The sequence below is a fragment of the Hemibagrus wyckioides genome, linkage group LG01, assembly GCF_019097595.1.
Source record: "Hemibagrus wyckioides isolate EC202008001 linkage group LG01, SWU_Hwy_1.0, whole genome shotgun sequence".
NCBI lineage: Eukaryota > Metazoa > Chordata > Actinopteri > Siluriformes > Bagridae > Hemibagrus > Hemibagrus wyckioides.
In genome coordinates, this window is record NC_080710.1 from 3440288 (window position 1) to 3460464 (window position 20177).

General features: G+C 41.2%; 1 protein-coding gene across 11 annotated transcripts in view; it reads right to left on the reverse strand.

Moving 5' to 3' along the window:
• obscnb (obscurin, cytoskeletal calmodulin and titin-interacting RhoGEF b) overlaps positions 1–20177 on the reverse strand; it is a 58476-nt gene that overhangs the window by 5273 nt on the left and 33026 nt on the right. For 7 of the 11 annotated variants that reach the window (XM_058398120.1, XM_058398113.1, XM_058398117.1 and 4 more), the window contains 31 exons: positions 19389–19655; positions 18699–18974; positions 18068–18340; positions 17680–17970; positions 17270–17539; positions 15755–16990; positions 15090–15371; positions 14049–14130; positions 13616–13749; positions 13329–13526; positions 13161–13199; positions 12952–13050; positions 12580–12844; positions 12413–12456; positions 11793–11894; positions 10996–11052; positions 10261–10400; positions 9900–10100; positions 9688–9764; positions 9142–9312; positions 8167–8326; positions 7573–7689; positions 7246–7410; positions 6083–6241; positions 5674–5851; positions 2354–2467; positions 1994–2161; positions 1805–1907; positions 1586–1715; positions 1162–1255; positions 958–1000 (listed from right to left, as the gene is read on the reverse strand). In XM_058398120.1, the coding sequence (XP_058254103.1) occupies positions 958–1000; positions 1162–1255; positions 1586–1715; positions 1805–1907; positions 1994–2161; positions 2354–2467; positions 5674–5851; positions 6083–6241; positions 7246–7410; positions 7573–7689; positions 8167–8326; positions 9142–9312; positions 9688–9764; positions 9900–10100; positions 10261–10400; positions 10996–11052; positions 11793–11894; positions 12413–12456; positions 12580–12844; positions 12952–13050; positions 13161–13199; positions 13329–13526; positions 13616–13749; positions 14049–14130; positions 15090–15371; positions 15755–16990; positions 17270–17539; positions 17680–17970; positions 18068–18340; positions 18699–18974; positions 19389–19655 (5935 nt within the window). The remainder of the gene's footprint in view (positions 1–957; positions 1001–1161; positions 1256–1585; positions 1716–1804; positions 1908–1993; positions 2162–2353; positions 2468–5673; positions 5852–6082; positions 6242–7245; positions 7411–7572; positions 7690–8166; positions 8327–9141; positions 9313–9687; positions 9765–9899; positions 10101–10260; positions 10401–10995; positions 11053–11792; positions 11895–12412; positions 12457–12579; positions 12845–12951; positions 13051–13160; positions 13200–13328; positions 13527–13615; positions 13750–14048; positions 14131–15089; positions 15372–15754; positions 16991–17269; positions 17540–17679; positions 17971–18067; positions 18341–18698; positions 18975–19388; positions 19656–20177) is intronic. The other 4 variants (XM_058398115.1, XM_058398122.1, XM_058398121.1 and 1 more) reach the window with 3 other exon arrangements.

A 20177-nucleotide genomic window follows, 5' to 3' on the forward strand; every position in this document is an offset into this window, starting at 1 on the left:
AAATTTTTTTGCGTATTTTCCCGGTATATCGCGGTATCCGCAAACCTCATAGTGAATTGTTTTTATGTTAAAATAAGGTAATTTATTAATAAAATTATAATTAATAATTATGAAATATAAACATTAATTGAAAATGAAATTTTCCGGCCAATCGGAATGCCCCATTCATTTAATCATGGTTGTGATTGGCTGCTGGTTATGCGTGCAGTTAGGGAAAAGGAAGCAGAATTCTCCAACATCCCAATTCTTCGCGTGTAACTTTCGTTTGGTTCTGTGTACACTGTATTTTTACGGTTTTTCTGCAAGTCCTATTATGTCGCCCCAAACGCTCTGCACCTTCTAAGGCTTCTGGCAAGGAACATACATACACACAGTACTCACTATAAATGTGATATTTCTACGGCTTTACCCCAAATTCATCTCACTATGATCTTGCTAATGTTTTGTGTGTGTGTTTAAAGAGTGTGGGAGGGTCATTTATGGCTTAAACAATAAGAAAAAGCATTTGGTGGAGTCCGTGTATCACAGATTTTCATTTATTGTGGGTGGGTTTGGAACGTAACCCCTGCGATAAACGGGGGATTACTGTATACAAATTTAAATATATGTTGTGTCCCAAGTCACCATCCCACTGCCTGTTGCCCACTGATTCTACACATTAAGAACTAAGAGGAAACCCCAAGATTTGGATTTAATACCAAACCATAAAAAAACCCCAAAAAAACAACTCAGGGTTTCAAATACTGGGCTGTCCAATTGATGTTGTCATTTGATGTCACTTGAAAATATTGTTGTGTGTGTTATATGTGTTGTGTTATAGACAAACAAATAAATATTATTTACACAGCATTTCCCCTTACGTGAAAGCAGTATGTTCTTCATGAAAAATTTCACAATATTTCACTATACTTTGTCCCTTGCATGCTTAAAAATGAATAAATAATTTTAAAGACTTACATGATGATAGTTTTCTTTGGTAGTTTAGTCTCTTGCTCTGTAACTGAAAGGAAAAAAAAATGATATACAATATAGGTAACAATAAAGATCCACTCCACAAAGTACTTCCATGAGAGCCTTCGCTAGTCAATGTACCTGAGAAATTGATCCTGACCCATCTTAACTACGGAACATTTATTTATTAATCTCTAAAATCATCTGTACCTTCAATGGAGATGGCCTGCTCTCCTCCTGCCATCGCTATGGTAGGAAGAACCAGCTCTGCTGCACACTTTGCGTTACCCAGCCGGTTAGACAACTGCGCCCAAAAACAAAAAAAAAAATCCAGATGAAAAGATCCAGATTTAGGGATAAAATGACAACTTTAAACTTTATAATTTCATTCCTTCTCTTTCTATACTTCTGTAAAGCTGCTTTGAGACAATGTTCATTATTAAAAGTGTTATACAAATAAATTAAATTGACAGCAAGTGATTTCTGGATTCTGACTGGTTAGCAGTTCTGATAGTTAGTTACAGGTTTATATTAAAGTTCATGCTCTACTACCTGTTCATGCGTTTTGCATATATTTAAATAGCAATTTTTCACATTTAATGAAATTTCAGTTTATTCTTCTGCAATACTGTACCTCACATTCATAACGCCCAAGATCTTTCTCTCCAGGGTTCTTAATAACAAAAACCACCACCCCACTACGTGGCTCACTGTATGTCTGATATTTTTCCTGGTCTGTTAGCAGCTTGCCGTCCTTAAACCACCTAAGCAGGGAACAGAAAGATTAATTAAAATATTATGAAGCACAATTTTTTGGCAGCGATGGCAGAACTGAAGCAAGGTAAATAAGAACCTTATTTTTGGACGCGGGGCACTTAGTATTGTGCAAGTAAACTGGGCATCTTCTCCCACCATCAAGGCAACGTTCCTTAACTTGTGGACAAAGCGTGGTGGTACTGCAAAAGCCAAAAAAAACCCAAAAAACTAAACATCTCTTTTTTTCATCTCGATTTTAGGATAAATAACAGAACCTGGGACTTACCCTGTACTGTAATCTTGCCCAGGGTGCTGGCATTTCCTGCAGCGCTGGTGGCAAAGCACATGTACTGGCCAGAGTCATCAGCGGTCAAGTTATCCAGGATGAGGGTGCAGGAACCGTCAGGGTCCTCGATAATGATGTGGTGGGGATCAACCTCTACGGCACGGCCGTCTGCACAATCATATACACGAGTAAGAAGTGAGCTACATGTAGTTAATTCTAATCTCGCTAAATTACCGATCAGGATTTATGAACGTTAATCTTTCAATACTCACTCCTGAGTAAAGTTCGCGATGTGAAAAAGTCTGTAAAAAGAATAACAACGGCAAGCAGAATTCCAGAACAGCCCAATAACATGCTCACCTTTAAACCAGGCCACAACGGGTTTCGGAGATCCTGTGACTTTACAAGCCAGTTTGACCGTCTGTCCCAATTCTGCTGTGCAGTCAGTCAGCACTGCCTCAAAGTCTGGTGGACCTGTTTACACACATTACTTTATCAGATATCAAAACCTCCAAAATTCACATTTCTACCTAATAAGAATAAGAAAAAAAATCGCACTTTCTTCTTTTCATATGGTCACGCCTAATTCAGAGGCCACACCTCCTACCTGACAGCTACAGAAGCCACTCCTCCTTTCTCTGTTACAAGAAATGACTGCTATAGAAGCCACACCTCCTTTCTCTGTTACAAGAGCTGACAGCTACAGAAGCCACACCTCCTTTCTCTGTTTGAAGAACTGACTGCTACAGAAGCCACACCTCCTTTCTCTGTAACTAGAACTGACAGCTACAGAAGCCACACCTCCTTTCTCTGTAACTAGAACTGACAGCTACAGAAGCCACACCTCCTTTCTCTGTTACAAGAACTGACAGCTACAGAAGGCACACCTCCTTTCTCTGTATCTAGAACTGACAGCTACAGAAGCCACACCTCCTTTCTCTGTTACAGGAGCTGACAGCTACAGAAGCCACACCTCCTTTCTCTGTTTTAAGAACTGACAGCTACAGAAGCCACACCTCCTTTCTCTGTATCTAGAACTGACAGCTACAGAAGCCACACCTCCTTTCTCTGTAACTAGGACTGACAGCTACAGAAGCCACACCTCCTTTCTCTGTATCTAGAACTGACTGCTACAGAAGCCACACCTCCTTTCTCTGTAACTAGGACTGATAGCTACAGAAGCCACACCTCCTTTCTCTGTTACAGGAGCTGACAGCTACAGAAGCCACACCTCCTTTCTCTGTTTTAAGAACTGACTGCTACAGAAGCCACGCCTCCTTTCTCTGTTTTAAGAACTGACTGCTACAGAAGCCACACCTCCTTTCTCTGTTTTAAGAACTGACTGCTACAGAAGCCACACCTCCTTTCACTGTTACAAGAACTGACAGCTACAGAAGTCACACCTCCTTTCTCTGTTTTAAGAACTGACTGCTACAGAAGTCATACCTCCTTTCTCTGTATCTAGAACTGACAGCTACAGAAGCCACACCTCCTTTCTCCATAACTAGGACTGACAGCTACAGAAGCCACACCTCCTTTCTCTGTTACAAGAGCTGACAGCTACAGAAGCCACACCTCCTTTCTCTGTTTTAAGAACTGACTGCTACAGAAGCCACACCTCCTTTCACTGTTACAAGAACTGACAGCTACAGAAGCCACACCTCCTTTCTCTGTAACTAGAACTGACAGCTACAGAAGCCACACCTCCTTTCTCTGTTTTAAGAACTGACTGCTACAGAAGTCACACCTCCTTTCTCTGAAACTAGGACTGACAGTTACAGAAGCCACACCTCCTTTCTCTGTTACAGGAGCTGACAGCTACAGAAGCCACACCTCCTTTCTCTGTTTTAAGAACTGACTGCTACAGAAGCCACACCTCCTTTCACTGTTACAAGAACTGACAGCTACAGAAGCCACACCTCCTTTCTCTGTTTTAAGAACTGACTGCTACAGAAGTCATACCTCCTTTCTCTGTATCTAGAACTGACAGCTACAGAAGCCACACCTCCTTTCTCCATAACTAGGACTGACAGCTACAGAAGCCACACCTCCTTTCTCTGTTACAAGAGCTGACAGCTACAGAAGCCACACCTCCTTTCTCTGTTACAAGAGCTGACAGCTACAGAAACCACACCTCCTTTCTCTGTTTTAAGAACTGACTGCTACAGAAGCCACACCTCCTTTCACTGTTACAAGAACTGACAGCTACAGAAGCCACACCTCCTTTCTCTGTAACTAGAACTGACAGCTACAGAAGCCACACCTCCTTTCTCTGTTTTAAGAACTGACTGCTACAGAAGTCACACCTCCTTTCTCTGTAACTAGGACTGACAGTTACAGAAGCCACACCTCCTTTCTCTGTTACAGGAGCTGACAGCTACAGAAGCCACACCTCCTTTCTCTGTTTTAAGAACTGACTGCTACAGAAGCCACACCTCCTTTCACTGTTACAAGAACTGACAGCTACAGAAGCCACGCCTCCTTTCTCTGTTTTAAGAACTGACAGCTACAGAAGTCACACCTCCTTTCTCTGTTTTAAGAACTGACTGCTACAGAAGCCACACCTCCTTTCTCTGTTTTAAGAACTGACTGCTACAGAAGCCACACCTCCTTTCTCTGTATCTAGAACTGACAGCTACAGAAGCCACACCTCCTTTCTCCATAACTAGGACTGACAGCTACAGAAGCCACACCTCCTTTCTCCATAACTAGGACTGACAGCTACAGAAGCCACACCTCCTTTCTCTGTTACAAGAGCTGACAGCTACAGAAGCCACACCTCCTTTCTGTGTTTTAAGAACTGACAGCTACAGAAGCCACACCTCCTTTCACTGTTACAAGAGCTGACAGCTACAGAAGCCACACCTCCTTTCTCTGTTTTAAGAACTGACTGCTACAGAAGCCACACCTCCTTTCACTGTTACAAGAACTGACAGCTACAGAAACCACACCTCCTTTCTCTGTAACTAGAACTGACAGCTACAGAAGCCACACCTCCTTTCACTGTTACAAGAACTGACAGCTACAGAAACCACACCTCCTTTCTCTGTAACTAGAACTGACAGCTACAGAAGCCACGCCTCCTTTCTCTGTAACTAGAACTGACAGCTACAGAAGCCACGCCTCCTTTCTCGAATACAAGTACTGACAGCTACAGAAGATTCCCTTTTTTCTCTGCTATGGAAGCCACACCTCCTTTCTCTGTTACTAGAAATGACAGCTACAAAAGCCACGCCTCCTTTCTCGAATACAAGGACTGAGAACTACAGAAGCCACGCCTCCTTTCTCTGTTTCAAGAACTGACAAATGCATCATTTACACTATATGATCTACACTATCTAATATAACAATACAATAAAACTTCCTGAAGGCTCCAAGCAGCTCGTCACCTTTACCCTTTGCAGTTTCTCAGTAACATGCCTATCCTGAGATGCCAGAAAGTTACAGCTTTCAACATTGGAGACTCCTTCCATAAATCTCACAAAAAATGTTATAAAATCAAAAATTACACATGTTCATAGTCCGTTTCTGTAGTGCAAGTTGTAAATTGTTACTATAGACACGCTAATGAATTAGAACAAGGGTTTAATATGTACCTGTGATTTACAGCTGTACTACTGTCAAAATCTTTCTGAAGATGATTATTTTATGTTGTCTGGTGTGACACACGAGCTACTCACTCCATGCTGGCATGCTGTAGCGCTGCTGGAGGTTACGGAGTTCACGGAGCCAGGAGTTCTTCAGAATGACGGTGCGAGCTTGCAGCGTGTACTTCCTCACCGACTCCTCACGTTCGTGCCAGATCTCGAACGCCCTCTCATCTCCTTCCACAACCTCGTTCACGTCAATGTTGGTGAGCTGATATCAAATCAGTACATGAAACATAAGTAAAGAACAAAAGACACCAATTAAAAACAAGTTATCTCCTGTTCCTAACGAGCGGTAAACATAATTATAAGTGGATAAAAAGTACATGGTATTCTCTACGAAAAAATAGATAGTCAAATTTAATTGGATAATTACCCAGACAAATGATGTTTATTTATTGATGTTAAAGGCTTTTTTTAAAGCCTTTACAACTGTGTTTACCTTCATCATGTTCTTGAATGTGTAGGTTTGGATGTCCGAGTTCGTGTCTCGTTTCTGTTTGCAGATGATTATGTAGTTTTTGAAGAGGAAGACATGACGGTGATGGCCTCTTGAAGAGGTTCGGACTCCTGGAGCGCCCTCCCACACTATGAAGGGTCCCTGACACACACACACACACAAAATATACCCTCAAATACTGCACAGACAGACAGATGTCCAATGAAAATCACCCAATCAATAATCTTTCAGTAGTTGTTTAGCCAACAATCAGGTTCTGTCCTTTAGCTTCTGTCCATTAGAGCTGACTTTGCATCTCTATTTTTCTATGCTAATAGAATATTTGTTTTTTTTTTTGCCGTCGTGACTTCTTGGTGAGGGCTTTTTTCTGGCTTGTAACAGCATCAGATTCTTGTCCTGGTGTATGTACAACACAGTGGGATTAGTCTTTACCATCTTTTGGACTCGACTTTGGCTAGTCCTGGTCTTTTGGACATTTTGACAATTGCAGTCGTAACAATAGCCCTAGCCCTATACACAGCTTCATGCATGCTCATGTACTAACAATTTGTGCAGAAATGTGAAGTATTTGTTTCTCAAAAGTACATACAAATGTAATTTTAAAGTACAAGTACTTTATGATGATATTGTTACTAATTATTAAGTTATTAACGTTGACAAGACAATCATGTTTATTGCCTTTATTATCCTAATGATGTAACAATACCCTTAAGCCTAGTAACCACTTAACCCATCTCAAGCATACCATCATCCCCCATCTTGAGAGGTTCCTTGAAGTGTTTGTGCTTACAAATGTCCTACATGTAGTTTTGTTTGTTTTGCCATGTACCTTTGTTTTGGGTCTAAGTCCTGGTGGTTTTTTATCCTAATACATGAAATCGTTCTGTGTTTAGCCCTTATCTATCAGTTTATACCAAGATGTCTCTGTATTTTGTTGCAAAGCCTCATTATGCTATTTATTCATAATTCTGAGCCCTGTTTGTCTTTACCCTTGATTATTAGGGATCTGTTAGCAGAAAATGTGTACGACTATGCTCCGGGCTAATAACACGAGGATATTGTGTACATTTAAATAATGCACTTAAAATGAAACTTTACTTAATAGCATTTACTTAATAGCATGTTTTCAGTCTATAACTTTGTACCTGTCTGATGGGCTCTCCTAACGCTTCCAGGTTGGCGGGGTAGTTCTCGATGAGGGAGACGTGATGCGTGTTTTCCGAGCGCGTGGGAAGAGAAGAAACCATGGCGTAGGCCTCTTCTAGAAGGCAGCAGTTCTGTCCGTTCCTCGCCTTATTCTTAATCATCTCCTACAAACCGGATCACATTCAAATCCACGGCAGTATGTGCATTTTAATTTTGTCAAATTATGGCAAAACCTTTAAACAAAAGCTTTAAGATTCTTAACAACAAACATGTTAGCATTTTTACAGCACATAATTAAAAGAAAAAAAAGGAAGGGGGTGTGTTACCTTTAAGAGGTCCTTGTATTTCAGAATTCTGTCCAGTGGTCTCTGAAGATAACTGTTCACACTCAGAACCGGACCTTCTGCAGGATCCACATTTGCCAGCTCTGAATCTGTGTATTTCTAGTTTACAAACAGGGCGACATGATGTTATGCCTGATCTATGTTCTATGATATATGCCTGTCTATGGTCTATGTTTCCATATAACAGGCTGATTATTTATGGCTAAAATGAGTGAAAACACACTAGCCTAGCTGTGAAGATTTAAGTGAACATTAAGCTTCAGTAGAGTAACACTTAAAAACATCTTAAACATCTTAAAAACAATACGATAAGTTGAAAAAACATGTTACATTAAAAAATAATACATAATGACTTTGTGTCAAAATAAGACTTTAGAATGAGAAAGAACATTAGTGCGGCTACTGCCCCCCTTATGGGTTTCCAAATTTTAAAACATCGCTCATGGGTTTTTTTTCACCCCTTTTCATTAAGAGTGCCAATAATTCAGGAACTGACCGTCCCAGAGAACAACTGTTTAAAAAAAAGGTCAGTAATTGTATTGTATGTGTATTTGAGAGTCGTGTTTAGGGTCTTACCTTGAAATAGTGGTGGACATCTTTCTCACTAATGGTAGCCTGGGCCTTAGCCTGACCTACCAAGTACTGCAGATAGTTCTCAAATCCTTCTGTGTTTTTCAGGAAGCGCATGGCGATGTCGTCATCTGTGTCACAGTCTTCCAGCCCAGGAAGAAAAGAGCTACGAAAGTAAATAAACGAATAAATGAATGAATGAATGAATGAAGGAACAAATGGCCAGAAATAAATACTATACTTTCTAGCTAATAATAAATTACAAATAGATATACTTTCAGCTAGACTACACAATTATTTATCTCAAAACAACTTAGGTGCCAAAATAAAAAGAGTATAGACCCAAGTTCATTTGCAGACCACCAGGATGGAATTACAGCAAACCACGTGTCCAACATTCCTGACGGCAAACCCCTCCAAACCACTGAGGTAAGTTTTTATTCCAGGAGTGAAATGAGACTTGCTTTATCTCAGCATATCTCAGGATACGTTATGAACCTCTCACGATGACTCGGACAAATTTCTTGGCAAGTCTGCATATGAACAGTTTTTAGCCAGTCATCACATCCATAATTGAGATAACTGACCTCCGTCAAAAAAAGGCTCACATGGTATGTAAATATGCCATCTTGTTATATATTTCACTTTCAGAAATTAAAGTAGAACTGCCTTGTTTCCTTGTTTCTGAGGTGGTAATAGCAAAGATGTATATTTTAGTTACTTGGTGACCCATATTCCAGGTACAAATGTTGTACCCTTAATGCTCACCATGGTACTACAGTTCAGTACCTTTATTTCAGAGAGGGGTGCAAATGAACTTAACAGTGAACGAGTTTGTGAAAGTGTTTCTACGTGGGAAACTGGTACGTCATTCAGTTGATGAGAAACCAGAGGAACCTTGTGCGATGCAATTCTGAACTGAAATCAAGTGTGCCTTGCAGGCCTCCAGATCACCACACCGCGACAGATTTTATTACGTACCTGCTGTGGAATGAACTGATGTCATTAATGTTGCGGAAGATGGCGTCCTTGTGAGTGCGGATTTCGGGCGGGGTGCTCTCCTCGTCAATATGCTTCAGGTGGTGCGATGTAACAAAGTCCATCTCCTTCACAAACTCCTTCTCACTGGAAATGAGCTCCTGGAGGAGTTGGCTTTTTACAGACCAAAAAAAAAAAAGAAAAAAGTTAACCAACAGTAACCTATCTACAGCTAACAACTGGAGCACCTGCATAGTAAGTGCGTGCAACTATTTAAGAATTGCACAACTTTAAGCTAAGATATCGGGCGGCAGGTGTGACATACCTGTATAGTATTTTACAATTTTTGAAGAACTATGGTGTGAGATATTCAGCATGCACACCTACGTTGCAAGGTTTCTACAACTTCCCTGTAAGCTATTATAAACATACGACATGTGCTTCAACCGTAAAGCAATGCACAGTTTGTGCACCTACATCATAAGATATCTTACAGTTTGCACAACTTTGCTTCTGTCACATGAAGTGAACATGTGAGCGAGGACTCACCAGAGCTTCCTTTTGTACTCTCCCTCAGTGACCTCCTCTCCTGTGGTCTCTGGGACTTCTCCTGTATCTGCAGAAATCTACAGAGCAAGGCATTCCTAGCATTTATTTAATGTTTTCCCTCACAGCAAACAAACAGCCAATGGAAACTAAACAGGCTTTTGGGAAAGCTTTCAAGCGTAGTAAGTCATTAAGCCTGGACGTGCGACACTCACTTTCAGCTTCTTGTCCAGGTATGCAGGAGAGACCCAGCCTTGACGCGAGGGCGTGGTTTTGGTGGGTTTAGTTCGCACAAGCCATTTGAGCGGATGAGCCGAGTCCAGGACCTCAACGTACTGCCCTTCCTTTAGAGCAATGCTCTCTTTACTCTGCCCCATGGGGTTATAATCCGCTATCGCTACATAGATGTCGAACATCTGCACAGAGACACGATAGACATATTCTGGTAAAGATGAACACAGAAATAGGATATAGAATATATATTTACACTTAGCGGTAAATAACTCGTTTTGCAGACGTTTCAGCGTTAACACAAGTCATTAAAAGTATGTAAATATTGGAACGGGTGAGCGTTACCTCTCCTCGGGCGTCACCCTCGTCGGATTCCGAGGAAGAGTCGGCGATCAGCGAAGCAGGACGCGAGCGGCCATGGTAAGGAGACGGAGATGGAGTCTTACTCTCATCATCGCTATCAGCTCCAGGCACACGTAATGAGGCTGAAAGAGAGAAAAACACACACACACAAACACACACACAGAAAAAGATCTGATATTTAACATTAGCTTTATATTAGACAGATAAAATAATCACAGGTTATACAGCTAACTGAAAACTTTCATCATTCGAAACAAAAATGGGACACAAAGGAGAAGAGAGAGAGCGAGAGCAGGAAACAAAGAAAAAGAAGGAAAGAGAGAGAGACTTGTAGAGAGATGACAGAGGGAGACAGCAAGAGAGAGAAATGCATAAATCGAGAGAGAAAGAAAGTGAAAGAGTAACAGAGAAAGACAGATGAACAGATAGGTGGACAGAGACACATAATAGGATACAGTGAGAGAGAGGTATAAAGACAGACAGAGGAAATTAATACGTGAAACCTAATTTAGATTTAACTGTAAATGAATCCAAATGCCTCACAAAAGATATATGTATGCTCGATAATTATTTAAACTACTAATTAAAATCATCCCTAGAGAAACGTCAGCATTATAAATGGATCAGATGAATTGTAAAGAAACAGTGTTTGCACCCAGGTGAAAATGAAGAGATGAAGATGCTGCAGTTTTGTCTGTTTTGTCGTTGGATACATACTGGTCACTTTGGGCCATGTTTTCATCCACTGGAGCACTTGATGGTTCTGTAAGCTGTCTGAATAACAAATCAGTTTCAGTGAGTGTGTGGAGCCAATGGGAAGCGAAGGGGCGGAGGGATGAGTGAATGAGTGAGGAGGGAATGATGGGATAAGGGAGTCAGGAAAGGATGAAAATAATGGAAAAACTATTAAAGATGATAAGCAAAATAAACACGAAAAGCTTGCTTCTACACTGTAACCCTTGCACTTTTTTTACTCACATGTGCTTTCAGCATGTCTCTATTTAAAGGATGTCAATTGTATTCAAACAATAAATTACTAGACTATTCTTTATAAATGCATTCACTGATTAAGCTCATGTTTCGTAGCTTTTATTCTAAATAAATGTAGACTGGACTGAATAAAGTTTCTAGTCCCTTTTTATAACTAATGTTTTAAATGTATAATTCAATAGAGTATATAATGAAATAATTCTGTTCGTCATCTTAGAAAATAGCAAAACATATTTTCGTTCGAACAATATTTGTCACAAATATAACGTAAGAAATATTTTTTTTAGGTTATTAGGTTTATTACTTATTATATAACTGTCTATTAATAACATTAATATGTCAATTGTTTCATTTAAACCACTTCTGCCAAAAAGCATGAAGCATTCAAATCATTTACTGTCCTTTGTATTGATTATTAAAAAAAAATGTTATTCATGTATGTAATAATGTATTGGATGAACAAATTTTTTTTTTAAATGGTCTACGTAACACTAGTCGACACAAAACGTCTCTCTCTCTCTCACCTTGTGTGATCTTGGCAGAGACCATCTCCGTGATCTGGCAGGTGAGCTTCTGTAAGAATTCGGCAGTATCGACTCCGGGCAGGTAGGGCAGTTTGGGCTCTCCTGAAAGTTAAGGACACATTGCTGCAGTGTAAAAACGAAAATTTGTTTTAACATCTACAGACGGAAAGTTGTTTAGCTTGTTTACCAGACATACTACAGTAGCTTGAGTTTTAATACGTGGTGACTTCAATTATTTCTTTAACAGCAGTCTGCCTGAAACTGTATTAAAATCTTTTTTTTTTTTTTATCCATTTAAAGTTATACTGTATGATATAGACAGTCCATGAAGCAAGCTAGCTCCTGTTATCACATTACAGTAGCTATACACAGTTTTTTCCATCAACAGCTTCTCAAAGTCTAGACAGGCATTAATAAATACCTGTGATCAGAGCTGCTGCTAAAGAAAATCTATCAAAATCCACCAGGGCTGTGGTATAATAAAATTTAGCATATGCTAGCATATCAGTCAGTTTTAGCTTAAAAACAAATTAAAAGGCAGTCTTTGGGCGTTGGAATCACATTGTTTAGAGTTTTAACTGGCCAGTGTTGATGGTAATTATGTAATAAATACTCCTCACCTTTGCCTTCTTCATCTGGCGGGCTGATTGTGATCCCACAAATACTGTAAATGAACACAGCATGAAAGCATGGTTTAACAGCCACAGTCATGACACTTCATGGTTGGATAAAGTTAAAACAGGTACACGTTTAATTAAACAGTGCTATTAACTCTGGTGTAGCTTACTCTGGTTTAACGATGCTCTGCTGTCCTGCTGGGAAAGTGGTCAAACCTTGGTCCACGTCCAGGCGGGCGGTGTTGACCGACTGGCCAGCGCGATTGCTGGCGATGCAGGTGTAGGTGCCACTGTGCTCCTTCCCTACATCCATCAGAATCAGGCTGTGCTGGAAGCCGGAGCTGGCGATCTTGTATCCGGGCGTGTCTGCTTTAATCCACAAAACGTCCTTGAGTGCTTCTTCCTTCAGCCAGTTCACGGAGGGAGTTGGAGAGCCTACAGGTGGCCCAAAACAACAACAACAACAAAAAAAACACCCTTCCATTTTTATTCAAGATGCAAGAACATACTAGTCGTGAATGGGTCAGTAGAGAACACGGCACCTTCCACTTTGACAGACAGGGTGATGCTCGCTCCTTGTTTCACAGTCCGGTTGCAGAACTTCTCCAGAAAACGTGGCGGTACCAGTGGCTCTTTGGAGTCTGTGCAGAGATGGTTACATGAAAAGAAACCAGATTTATATCAGTTTATATCAAACTTGCTTTTCTGCTTGCATTACTGATGCAAGGCACATGGTTATAACCGTACACACCTCTAATCTTCAGAGTCTCAGGTATGCGATCTCCGGGACCTGGAATAAGGAATTTATGCACAAGAAAAATAGCCGTTTGCCCATGAAATAAAGCAGCATAACACTGGATGGTGTTCAAATTTCAAATTGGGAGTTTCATTCTTCTGAAATTGTTACAGGATCACATACCAAGCACAACCATGCGTGCGGAGGAGTAGGTTGCTCCAGCTGGGTTGCTGATGTAGACTGAATATTCGCCGCTATCTTCATACTTCACCTCCACAATCTCCAGACTGTACACGTCTCTCTCTGTCGACAGCAATACCCTGTCTGTGGGTGTCAGCGCCACGCCGTCCTTGAACCAGTAAACTTTTGGAGTGGGGAATCCTAAAATAAAGTTCAACCCATGAACATCAACTTTTAACCTGTTTTAATACCACACTGGGAGCGGAAACAAAGAACTCAACACGTCTGACCTTTGACTCTGACGCTCATCTTGGCATTAGGCGCTCCAGGACTCAGATAGAGGTCATGTAACTCGTCCACCACTTGAGGAAGCTGCTCGTCCTCCACAACTGACTCAAACGCCTCTGTGTCTCTGTGCTCAGAACTGTGCAATGAAGCAGCAACACAAAGCATCAAAAATCCAACATACATACTATACAATGAATCAGGTCTGGGTTACTCTGCATTAGATAAGTGTACAGAACTGGTATAGCAATTATAATTAGTATAAGTATAACTAGAAGTATATTTCTGAATTTTAATTCTATAAGCACACAGTTTGAATCTTCCTGCATTAAAAAAATCCAGTTTCTCATTTATAAATCCAGCATTTTCATTAATCAGACTATTCAAAGTCACAATAATGAAACCAAGAGAATTATCGTATTAATGGTTGGATTTTACCTTGAGACATAATCTTTTGCGCTAATATACGAAGACGTTTCTGTGGCGTCAGCTGCTGTGTCATAGTCAGAACTGCAAGACACTGCAAAAAAAATAAAACATGTTCTATCGCATGGATTATATGCATTGTTAAAGTTCTTCACGAAAATGGAGATTGTTAAGGACGTTATGTGAGATGAGAAGGTGAATATTTCTGTTTGTTAACCAACAGTCAAGTGACTTATTAATAAAAATATTCAAGAAAAACAAAAAGAAACAAAGATATAATGTCAGCACTCGTATTACAGTGCAAGTCCAGACATAAATCTCAGGCATGGAATATTTAATATATGAATATTTATGTAGGCTCATGTCAGTTGTAATAAAGGGCTTAATATAGAGATCACTTTTTAATATAGAGAAACTTTTTTATTATATTAAAGTTATTTTAGAGAAAGGACACTGAGGTTTATTCATCAAAGTTGTGTAGAAACAAGTGCAGATCCAAGCAACTGATACATAAAATGGTCATACAACATTTAAGTAATGAATCAGACTCAGCTGTGTGGACTTCATCCATCAGCCCCTTATTTATATGAGGTATGCATAAACAGGCTAAATAATAATGAATAATACACAGACAAAAAAACTTGCTTAATATGACACTCAGAGAAAGTAAACACTTAAAACCTAACACTAGGAAAATGAATAAAATCGCATCCGACATGTTTGTGTTGATACGAATGTGTGATCTAGGCTATCAGCGACATTAGCTATTTTTGTAATGTTATTGGCTGCAGAAAACAAAAATATGTGCTATGTTTAATTATCCATATAGCAAATACAAATATGATTAAGAGGATCAGATTTGTCTGAACACAACCTTGATTAATAATTCTCAGATATTCAGGTGGTGACAATGCAAGCTTCATTCCACATAAACACATGCAATAAACACTGGTATTCGCTGGTAAAAGAAAGTGACATTTCCGAGATGGCATTCAATCCATTTAGATTTTCTGCTCATGGGTGGAGGTCACTTTCTTTCATCAGCGTACTCACTTTCCACCCTAAGCTCCGCCTTGCTGGAAGCAATGCCACTGTCATTTTCAGCCACGCAGCGGTACACGCCCATGTCCAGTGGCCGTACAGTTGTAATGATCAATTGATGGCAGCCCTCCTGGTCTTCGTTGATCATATAATGGTCATCTTCTTGTAGCACTTTTCCGTCTTTGAACCACCGCACGCTGGGAGGGGGTTTGCCGATGATCACGCAATCAAAGCTGACCGGGTATCCGTCTGGGACTTCTTGGTTTTGGAGCTGCGTCAGGAAGACTGGGGCCGCTGTGAGCCCAAAGAACATACAACAGAACATTGAGCTGCTCTGCAAACAATCACATGCAAATTATGTACTATAGGTCACAGGTTCCCCAGCCCAGAAGAACAACTCTGTTGTGCAAATGTGAGTGTTTTCCCTAACACAACCTCTGAAAAGGCTGTATTGGAAGCAAGACAAACACTAAAACGTGCAGGACAGGAAGACTCCTGGACCAACCTTGGAAACCTGATCTGAAGAGAATTCAGACAAAATAGCAGACAGATCCAGAATTTTGGTAGCCACACAAAAAGCATTCGGTCATGCCCAGACAGAACAGGTTCATATCTAGAAAGCTACAATAAACCAAATCTAGGTGCAGGTTCAAGAAGAAACTGTAAATCTGCCATACCGGAGACGAAAAGTGGCTTTTCTTCAGTTGGGGTTTGGGAACCATCTTGGTTGAATCCCATCTTCTTGATGCGAAGTTCTATCTTAGTGCCGGTTTCGATAATGGTGGTGTCCACTGGCACACCCTGGTGCGTAAACATCTCCTGGAACCGCTGGGATGCAACCTGAGCTTCGCTGCGGCTGTCGAAACGGATGTAGATGTAGCTGTCATCTTCGCGATATGAATGCGGATCCGGAGGCTGCAGGTCACCCTCGTCTGCACTTACGAAAGGTTCCTCCTCCACGTTTGGTTGGAGACGCGTACGAAGCAGCTTCTGAAGCCTTCTGCTCGCCTGTCTCAAAGACTCGTCCATCTCACTGCCGGAGCTCTCGGGCTCACTGTCCGCGCTATAACCAAGTGTTAGTGGACGACGTCCAGACGACTCTCGCACGGAGCCAATGACGACTTTTGCACTGTGGGATGCGACGCCATACTTATTTGTGACCTCACAAGTGTACATTCCAGTATCGTTAGTTGTAGCGGCTGGCACAATCAGAGAGCAAGTCCCATCATTGTATATGTCGATGTGGTGGTGTTTGCCATCTACCAGCGGTTTACCGTCCTTCAGCCAACGGACTTTGTCTGGCTTACCGTCCGCAATACACTCAAGATGAATGGTCGTATTCGGTTCTTTGTTCTGGTCCTTAAAGACCTCCTTAAAGGCAGGACGCATGTCCTTTCTAGCTTTGTAGCCTTTAAAGGCGGCTTGGATTTTGATGGCTGCTTCCTGCAGCTCATCCTTTTCATCCTTAAGGATTTCGAATGGCGGTGCAGCCATTGTCTGCTGCACCGATTTCTCAGTCATTTGAAAATGTTCATAAAGCTTCTGAGATGCAGTCGTTTCCGTTTCGCTGATTGCTACAGCAGATTTGCTGCTCTTTTTAAGGTAAGCCACAAGACTTGAAGTTCCGCTAAGGGACTCGTCTTCAGAACTGGTATAGAGATTCAGCTCCGGCTTAATTTCTATGGGCTTCACCGTGTCTTTGATTTGCTCCTTCTCCACACCTTTACCCTCCTGATCTTGTATCTTCTCTTTACCATCTTCTTCTGGCAGCTCTGAAATGGAGTCCAGTGTGGGTTCCCTGCTCATCCTCCGTTTTTTGGCCAGAGCATCCCACAAAACATGCAGATCACCCTCAGAGGCAGCCTCAGGGGGCAAGCCAGGCTGGCCACCATCCTCAGGCACTGTGGTGTCTCCTGTAATCGGAGGTGACATTGTGTGATGTATAAGGAGAAAAAAAAATCTTCAGCTGTAACATAGGAATATTTTAAAAATACATGCAAAGAATTAAATAGCAACATTTAATGTTAATTAAAATCAAATAGTTTTCCTATAAAAATGAACACTGTTACAAATCTCTGATGTTTGGTCAAATGATAAAAATGAAAGAAAAGTTAATTTAAATGAGAAAACATTTGAGGTCAGACAAATGAAGTCTTATGGTACATGAAAATTAATTAAGTTTGGGCTGGTACCTTCAAGTTCAAGGTTTATCAAGCTTTTCACTTCTGCTGAGACCACACAAGTATACTTCCCCTGGTCAGCAGGCTGAAAGTCCTTAACGAGCAAAATTTGGGATTTGCCCTCTGTGCCCGCCTGGTATTTGGCACCCATTTCAATCTCCTGATCATCTTTTTGCCAGATGACGTGCTTATTCTCAGACGAAAGCTCACATTCCAGACGGCCAATCTTACCCTTCTGGAGCTCAGAGACGCTCAATTTCTTGGCAATGGTCACTGGTGCATCTAAAAATCAAAATACAATTTAAGATGCATGTCCACATTTTCCTGTGTTTTGTACCAATTCCCAAAGACTGATGTTTTGGGTTTTTGTTTTTCATCTCACACTAATTTTAATGGGACTGAATTACAAAGATGATTCATACCAAGTGTAACGGTTTGAGGAAGCTGGACAGAGTCACCAATACCAGCACGGTTTATAGCTGCCACCCGGAACCTGTATCCAGAGCCAGGAATAAGGTTTTCCACAGTAAACTCAGTATTGCACACTGGTTCGGCATGGCAGGGCTGCCAGAGAGCACTGTCCACTTGCCGCGTCTCTACGCGATATCCCAGGATTGGGCTTCCGCCATCACTGAGAGGTGTGAACCAAGACAGAGTCACTGAGGTTGGTCCCTTAGTGACCAGCTCTGGATCCTCAGGGGGGTCCGGTACACCTAAGGTTCAACACATTACATGAGTGCAACATCAAATTAACTTTGCTGCGGTTTGCAAAATGATATAAAGACTGTTATATGGACTGGTGGCACTTACCAATAGTCACAAGCTTAGCTACTGAAATGGCATCCTGAGCAGCAAATGTGATCTCTAGTGGTGACCGGACAAGGGCTTTTTTCAGAATTAGGGTGCATGCACATCCATTGTTCTTCATCGCCCAAATGTCATCTGGCCGAAGTTCTGAACCATTAGCATACCAATTCACATCTTTCTCTGGTACAGGCTCATTCAGAACACAAGTGAACTCCACCTGCTCTCCAACTACAATGGTCTTGTCCTCCAAAGGTTTCACCACTTCCAGTTGCCACCCTAAATTTAGAGTTACGTTAGAGATAGTAAATAGTGAAAGAAATGAATACAGTCCCCCACTTCCTTTTAACATTTCTCCCATGTCATGTCAGACTGCATAAACATTGTACAGGGCAGTCAGTGCTGTCCGGAATGGTGTCAATTAGAACATGGCGATATTCTTCATGCTAAGACTAGCATACAAATAAGGTACGGAACCAAACAGGTTCACATACAAATGACTGCACAGCAAGTTAAGCATCACATCCAAAAAATGTATATAATTTAAATACTACAAATCTCCTTTTCCAATGTTCCATTACAAATAACTTAATATATGCATTCTAACAATATTCAGCAGGTTCCTAAACTGACTAACCTTTGACTGTGAGAAGGGCAGAGGTGGAGGCGGTGCCAGCTTGAAAAGTTACTGTACAGTTATCTCCAGCTCTCAAGTCCTTTAGCAGCAAAAGGTGGCGTCGACCATTCTCGAAGCAAACGATTTCCACTTTTCCAGACTCCTTCACAGGTTTTCCATCAACCAACCACCGGCAGTCTTTAGATTCAGGGACGGATAGGGAGCACTCAAAAAGTGCCTCACCACCTTCAATGGTCTCCACGTTATCCAGACCTTGAATGATCTCAATGGGTTTAGCTGTAAGACAGGTTTAAGATGTTAACATTTTAATCTAATTTTAAGTTTTAGAGTGTTTTATTCCAACACACAATCAGCAGTGTGTGTTGAATTAAAAGGATAATAATTTCACTGCCTCACTGCCTTCTTACGTTCTATGAAAGATACATCTCATGTTAAAAAAAAAAGTTATTCATATATTTTGAAGCTTTCCAACACACCATAGTGTGCTACATACTCATCAGCCTCACAACTCTTTCAAACAGATTCCTTACTGCACAAATATCTGGACCATTGCTAAGATGCTAAAGGAGCACTCTCTTACCCCAAGGCAGCTCAAAGTTGGCAACTTCAAGGAATACTGGCTAAACAGGTTATGAATCCATTAACCATTAATAATATTCTCATACGAGTTCGGGTTGCAGGTACGCTCACCTTGCACCCTCAGGTGTGCCTCAACACGGGTCCCTTCTGCCTCACAGGAGTATACACCCACATCCTGTGCGGTTACCCGGCTAATGTACAACCGCGCTACAGTCCAGTCTTGCTCCACTATAAGCCTGTGGCCGTCAGGTTGCACGGGCTGCCCGTTTTGCTTCCATATGGCCCTGACTGGCCTTGAGAACTGGCAGATGAACTCTGCAGGTTGGTTTTCTGCTATGTTGATATCCTCCATGGCATTGACTACCTCCACAGTAGGATCTATAAACGGTGGGTGAAGTAGGAACAGTGGTACAGTAAAGCACATGCCCAAGATGTTGGTGAGGTTTCATTCTCTCAAATTTGTCTCACATGAGATGATATTAAGCTGCAATAACACTACTCAGTAAAAGGCATTTTTGAAAATAAAAAATGTACATGCATCGGTTGCAGAAACTGGATGAAGCAAGGTGAATTGGTATGAGTATTGGCATGTGTCCATAAAGTATTTATGAATTAAAATATTATAGTTCAGAATGAAAGGGTTGCGATATATGTTACGGTTCACCAGTTCATGGACCTTCCTTTTGGGTTAGATGTAGGACCCAGGGCATCTTTGTTGCCAGGTTCTGTGTGTAATCCACTTATTGTCTACTAATCGGCTGCCCAGGAGATCATAACAGCAAGCATGGAAGCACTGGGCCTAACACCTACCAACAATTAGTCATTTGACCGTTCAGTTCAATGGCATGAACTTCAACCTGCATATTATTGCAGCTATCTCAACAAAATGCAGAATAACAT